The 6261-nt window shown below is 43.0% G+C and overlaps 1 protein-coding gene across 1 annotated transcript; it reads left to right on the top strand.

Moving 5' to 3' along the window:
* The first annotated feature begins 990 nt into the window (after positions 1 to 990).
* LOC121996881 (putative kinase-like protein TMKL1) lies at positions 991 to 3364 on the top strand. The gene is made up of 2 exons (XM_042551042.1): positions 991 to 1412; positions 1768 to 3364. Exons 1-2 carry the CDS (start codon positions 1016 to 1018, stop codon positions 2367 to 2369), a joined length of 999 nt encoding a protein of 332 aa, XP_042406976.1. The 5' UTR covers positions 991 to 1015; the 3' UTR covers positions 2370 to 3364.
* Positions 3365 to 6261: the final 2897 nt, after the last annotated feature.

The following is a 6261-nucleotide window of genomic DNA, read 5'->3' on the forward strand; positions in this document are numbered from 1 at the left end:
GATATTCGCTAATTGACTAATATTAAACAATGCTCATTAGATATGAAATTTTCATATTATAAGAGTTATGAATTATAAAAATATGGTATCACCACATTAACGACTCTCTTATAACTGTCTCACACCATTAAGAGGGAGTTTAACATAAATTGACAAATGCATGTGTTAAGATCCACATGGATGATTAAATTCATGCCGAAGAGTTATAAACTATAGTTGCTAGAATATCGTATTATCAGAATTAATGTACTATTATAATATAATTAATATTGATCAGGGTTATCAAAATAAAATGCTATTGCAATATATTTTATCAGAATCGAAATGTTTATATTATAATAATTATTGTATTATAATTTTTTATATTAATGATAGTTAAAATGTAGATACTGCAGTAACTATTTTCTAAGTTGGAATCTATAACTACTATAATAGCGTAAAAACAAGGTAATTAAAAAAAAACATAAAGTGTATAGAGATGTAATGGGACTTACTTTTATAATAAATAAATAAATAAATAAAATTTTTAAAAAAATAAAGTTCTTTCACAATTTTTATAAAAAGAGTGTCTTTTTTATATTTGTTAAACAAATAATTAAAAACAAAAAACAAAAGACACCCTTAATTTTCACTTGTCATCATCCCGCCCGCTGACCTATTTTACACGGCAGAACAACCACGAAACACGACTCACGTCAACCCACCACTCATTACTATCCACGTTACTCGTTGGAGATTCCGTCCTGGCACTGCTCCCTAACCATCATCTCACTTCTGTTCTCTGTCTCCTTTTAAACTTCCTCCAGCCTCCTCGATTCCCAAACCGATCCCGATCGACCTCCCACATTTCCCTTCAAATTTCACCAAAATGCTGAATTCCTTAGCTTCTGGTTGCTAGATCGGGTTTGGAACGCCTGACATGGAGAAAAACTTCAAGATCAAGCTCCTCTTAGGTTTTCTCTGCTCCTTCGTTCCGCTCATTTTGGTTGCATTGTGTTTCCTCCTCTGCAAAAGAATGATTTTCCGGAGCAAAAGCGAATCCTCGGAGATCGGCGGTGAGATCGGCACTCCGGCGGGAGATTTGGAGCCGGAGGACCTCATGAAGTTCGCCGGGGGTGAGAGCTTGACGGTGCACGACATCTTGGACGCGCCGGGGGAGGTTGTGGCGAAATCGGGCTACGGGACGCTGTACAGGGCCAGCATCGAGCAGACTGGCGCGGTGGTGCTGCTTCGCTTTGTTCGGCCTGCCTGCTTGGCGCGGACCGAGGAAGTGCTTCCGGCGGTCCGGGCGCTGGGGGCGATCCGGCACCCCAACGTGGTTCCGCTGCGGGCGATGTACGTCGGGCCGCGAGGAGAGAAGCTCTTGGTCCATCCCTTCTACGCCGCTGGGTCTCTGAAGCAGCTCTTGAGAGGTGAGTTTGTTGTGTTTTTTCCAGATTAAAGGGGAAATGGTGATTTTTTTTTCCCCTCGTGATCTGGTGTTCACAATAGAAGATAGCAATTTTAACCGTCTAAATTTCCTCTTTTTGTCTGCTATTTTATCAGTTCAAGTTTTACTATCCAAATTGTCCTTCTAAATTGTCTCATTTCGAGTTGTCGTTTACGATCTGTTTGTTTTCCCTGATAAATACGAGGAACAGAATTGTAATTCAATAAAATTCTTTTTTAGCCAAAAAAAAAAAATCAATCGTGAAAGAAACACTGACCGATCGATCGATCACGATAATCAATCTGTTCCAAGGACTAACTGAATTGTATAATCTACAGCTGGTGTTGCAGAAGCACACCGATGGGATATCATTTACAGGATATCTATCGGCATTGCCAAGGGATTGGATCATCTCCACACGGGACTGGAGAAGCCTATTGTGCACGGTAACCTCAAGAGCAACAACATTTTGATTGATGTCGATTACCTGCCTCGCCTCTCGGATTTCGGCTTGCACCTCATCTTGAATCCCTCAGCGGCGCAGGAGATGCTCGAAGTCTCTGCAGCTCAGGGTTATAAAGCCCCCGAGCTGGTCAAGGTGAGAGATGTCAGCAAAGAAACCGACATCTATAGCTTCGGAGTGATCCTCCTGGAGATGCTCACTCAGAAGGATCCTGTCAACAACAGCAAATTCTTACACTCCAAGGATTTTCATTTGCCCAGTTCCCTGCTAAATTTAGCTCTCGAGCACAGAATCTCAGATGTTTTCAACCCTGAGCTGCTTAACCATAGCATTAATCAAAACTCCACCAATGAACAAGGTGTCTTGATGTTGTTCCAATTGGCAATGGCTTGTTGCTCCTCCCAGCCTTCTGGTAGACCAGAAATCAAGTTCGTCATCGCTCGGCTCGAAGACATTGGTGATCGATCCTCAAAATAGCAATGCACTCTTATTGTTGCCATGAAGAAAAGGCAAGATCTTTGTTTGCTTCAAACGGTAGACTTGTTCATAGAGCCAGGAAGAAATGACAAAATCCTTTATTGATTGAAACAGTGGCAGGTCTGTGTCACTTGTATCTCGGGACGTGGTCTCCGCTCTCCAGTGCACCGCCAGAGATGCCAGTATGGCCTATAGGATTTGCAAACTGAGTTCTATAGATGTATCTGAAATTTTACAGTGAAAGTCGGACCCAGAGCCTACTTCTCTTTAAATGCAAGAATTAGAACCGTGGGCTCATTTTGCAGGACACGACGAGCTGTATACTTGCAGATGACAACAGAGTGCAATAACATTACACTGGAGGCTGCATTGATTGGTCAATAAAACCTTCTCAGTGGCTGCTGCAACAAAGAATCATTTCTTTAGTTGCTAGGGAGTAGGGACAACTACACAGAAGGCACTCGAGAATTCTGCTTATTTGGGTAGAAAGAAGAACATAATTCAAGGATTCAGCTTTTGTCTCTAGTTTCTGCTTTTTGAAGTGTTGCATCATTGTCTTACTGCATGCTACGAGGAAAAAGCAGGAGCGTTGCAGAGATTCCCTGTTACTCGATACAGATTTGAGTGGGCCACACTTGAGAATGCATCATTGAGTGGTCTGAACCATCAACTCCACTTCATTCATCAGCTCACGTGAAGCTGTCATGTACACTGCAACAGACACTCTGAATATCATCAGAACTGCTTGTCACTATTCCCAATCGCCTATTCAAGTTGATCTAACAACGCATTCCAATTGACAGGCCTTGAAAATCAAAACCCTGTGGCACACCAGCAGATATCAAATAGGTTACAGTAAATTTACTGCATGAAAAGTCGTGGCAAATTAAGATAATTCAGCTGGAGAATGTTGGTGGTTGGAAATTTAGTTCTTTCACATTAATTATATATAATGATAAATTGTATTACTTGAGAATATTATTTTGCAACACAGATTTTTGTCCCTAAACTGTCTAAATTTTAGTTTGTTGAAAATCCTCAGGAAGTTAATGTTTATTTCCCCACGACTTCACTCACACCTTCAAAAATGTTTGAATCAGTAAATGTGATTTGATAGAGTTGGAATCCTCTCCTGCCGAATAAGAAGAAAAAGAGATAATAACAACTCATTAGTTCATGTAGCATGATACTGTCAAAAGGAGGCATATATCACAACTGCGATCAAGATGACCATGACAAATCTGAACCATGCTTCTTCATGAAGCTGCAGTCCTATTAAAACACAGAAGAAGAAGAAGAATATTAGCTACCGTTTGTAGCGACAAAACTAAAATTATTTAAATTTTACAATGAAAAATGATAACATTTCATAACCACCAAGGAATTGAAAAACTGGTGACCAAGTTGTTAAATAATCCATAGTTATCAGAATCGTACTGATGCGGTGGTAAAGAATCGTACTGATGCGGTGGTAAGGAAGAGTCAATTTGACACGAGTCAATTATCACGGTATATGTCAAAATCAAGACGTTCAACATCAAGGAAGCGGATCATTGATTAATCGGAGAGACCCTTGTCGAATCGACCATTTGAGTAAACAAGTATAGTTAGTCCGGTCGGTAGGCGAACAAGCTATGCGGACTGGGAGCTCGAGCCGAGTGGGCCACTCGTCTGGCTCGAAAAATGGAGCGGATCATTGGCCGGTCGGAGAGACCCTTGTCAGATCGGCTATTTGAGTAAAGAAGTATAGTTAGTCCGGTCGGCAGGAGAGCAAGCTACGTAAGTCGGGAGCCCGAGCCGAGCGGGTCACCCGTCTGGCTCGAAGAATGGAATTGGCATTACACACTTAATGAAGCAATGAAATGATAAAAAAGGAAAAGACGGATAATTAATAAAGGAAAGAGAAAACTAAATAGAGCACTCCATCTATCATTAAATGAGAAGAAGTCAAGACAAAGATATCCTCTGTCGGTAATCAATATTATTAAACAGGAGAAGATGGAGGGTCGCCAAAAAAGGTATAAAAAGGGCACGACAGGTATGAAGAAAGACAAGAAAAATCTTTATCCTTAGTGCTCATTTTTTTCCTCTCCTGTTTACCTTGAGCGTTGGAGGGCTAACGCCAGAGATCCCTTCCCTGGTTTTGATTTTGTTTTGCAGAGAGCCAGGTCTTCATTCCGTCAGCGGAACTGCCACCTTCCCGGCTTTCCAGCTTCGCGCTTTCGGACAGGATCATTTTGGTGTTGTCTGTGGGAACGTAGCATGCATTCAAGAAGAAGATGGAAGACACTGGATGACTCACAACAGTGACGTTGACACGAGATGATCTCGACGCATTAATACAGGCTTAAGTGACGAAAATATTGGAGCAACAGTAACAATAGGCGTTGGCTGAATGGCAAGTACAGGAGCCTGCAGCTTCCGCGGAAGGTCTCCGAGCTGAGTGAGAAGACCGAACGGAACATCTTTCCATTCAGGACCCGAATGGAAAGAGGTCGATCGACACCTATGGGGAAGAACCTCATGCGTCGACCCCCCTACATCGAGCGTCGTTTCGGACCCCGGCAGAAGCGAGGGGTAAGGCTAACAGAGATCGGAGATCATCATCTAATGAGGCACCCATTCTAAACACAAGAAAAAGGAAACCCAGGGAGGGCGACTCGCCCGAACAAGACAACCAATAGTTTTCAGAGGGGATTCTAAATGACCCTCTGCTGAAGCACTACACCCCATTGACGATTAGGGAATATAATGGGACGATCGACCCTGACGACCACCTAGTCAAGTTTGACAATGGAGCCAAGCTGCACCAATACACGATGCGGTAAAATGTTGAGTCTTCATTACCATGTTATCTGGATCGGCACAATGCTGGTTCAAACGTTTGCTGAGCGGCTCGATCAATAGCTTTGAAGACCTCCGAGCGGCCTTCCTACATCACTTTGCTAGCAGTCGCTGCCACCAGAAGATAAGCGTGAATTTATTCTCACTGAAGTAAGGGGCCGCGAAAGGCCTTAAGGGCATATATCCAACGCTTCAATCAGGTGGAGATGGACATCCTAACGGTCTCATCGGATGTATTGGTAAAACACTTTCACTCAGGGATTCACTGAAGGAGAATTCTTCTGATCACTCATTCGGAAGCCGCCAAAGGACTTTGGCCATCTATAAAAAAAGTGGCTAATGAATACATCAATGTAGAAGAAGCCCAGGCGGTCAGGAAAAAGGAGGCACCCGCCAAACCAGTGGCGGCATCCGAGTGGTGTCAACCGAGGAGCCATCAACCTCCTAAAGGGCCTCGATCAGGAGGAACTCAACCACAACATGAGCCTAGGACGCATGCCGTGCAACACCTTGGGGCCGAACGACCAAAAGCCTCTAGGGGCAAAATATGGACGCCGATATTTTGCTCCTTCCATCAGTCGGTGACTCATAATACACGGGACTGCTACCTGGCTAGCAGGCCGGCCCCAAGAAGGTAGTATCGTCAATCATCGTCGCCTGATCAAAGATATAGGCGCCGATCAGTTGGGAGAAGAGAAGACGAAAAGATAGCGGTCGAACCACGCCACCATCAATCTCAACAGCAGAACAGTCCAAGTCCTGTTCAAGAGTAGGTTGAACGGAGACAACACTGAGCTCGAGAGGAAGAAAATAGGAGAAACGCCTCCTGGGTTGAAATAAGAATTATCGTCGTGTTGGTTAGTCCTAGGAAAAACGTATCGGTTCCACTGTATAAAAATTTTTGTACAAGTGTCGAACCTTTCCTTAAATAACCTATTGTGTTCTTTAGAAGTTAAATTAGAAATCGCAGACGGAACTTAACATCATTGATTCCAAATTTAACTTATCTGTTCTTAATGGTTTAGATTTGAATCGCAAGCGGAACTTA

This window comes from Zingiber officinale, chromosome 6A, assembly GCF_018446385.1.
Source record: "Zingiber officinale cultivar Zhangliang chromosome 6A, Zo_v1.1, whole genome shotgun sequence".
Taxonomy (NCBI): domain Eukaryota; kingdom Viridiplantae; phylum Streptophyta; class Magnoliopsida; order Zingiberales; family Zingiberaceae; genus Zingiber; species Zingiber officinale.

Excerpts from the sequence above, each read along its gene's own strand:
- LOC121996881 (XM_042551042.1), top strand. The coding sequence starts at position 1,016 with ATGATTTTCCGGAGCAAAAGCGAATCCTCGGAGATCGGCGGTGAGATC. Across the intron at positions 1,413-1,767 it reads TCTGAAGCAGCTCTTGAGAG|CTGGTGTTGCAGAAGCACAC; the intron begins GTGAGTTTGTTG and ends TATAATCTACAG.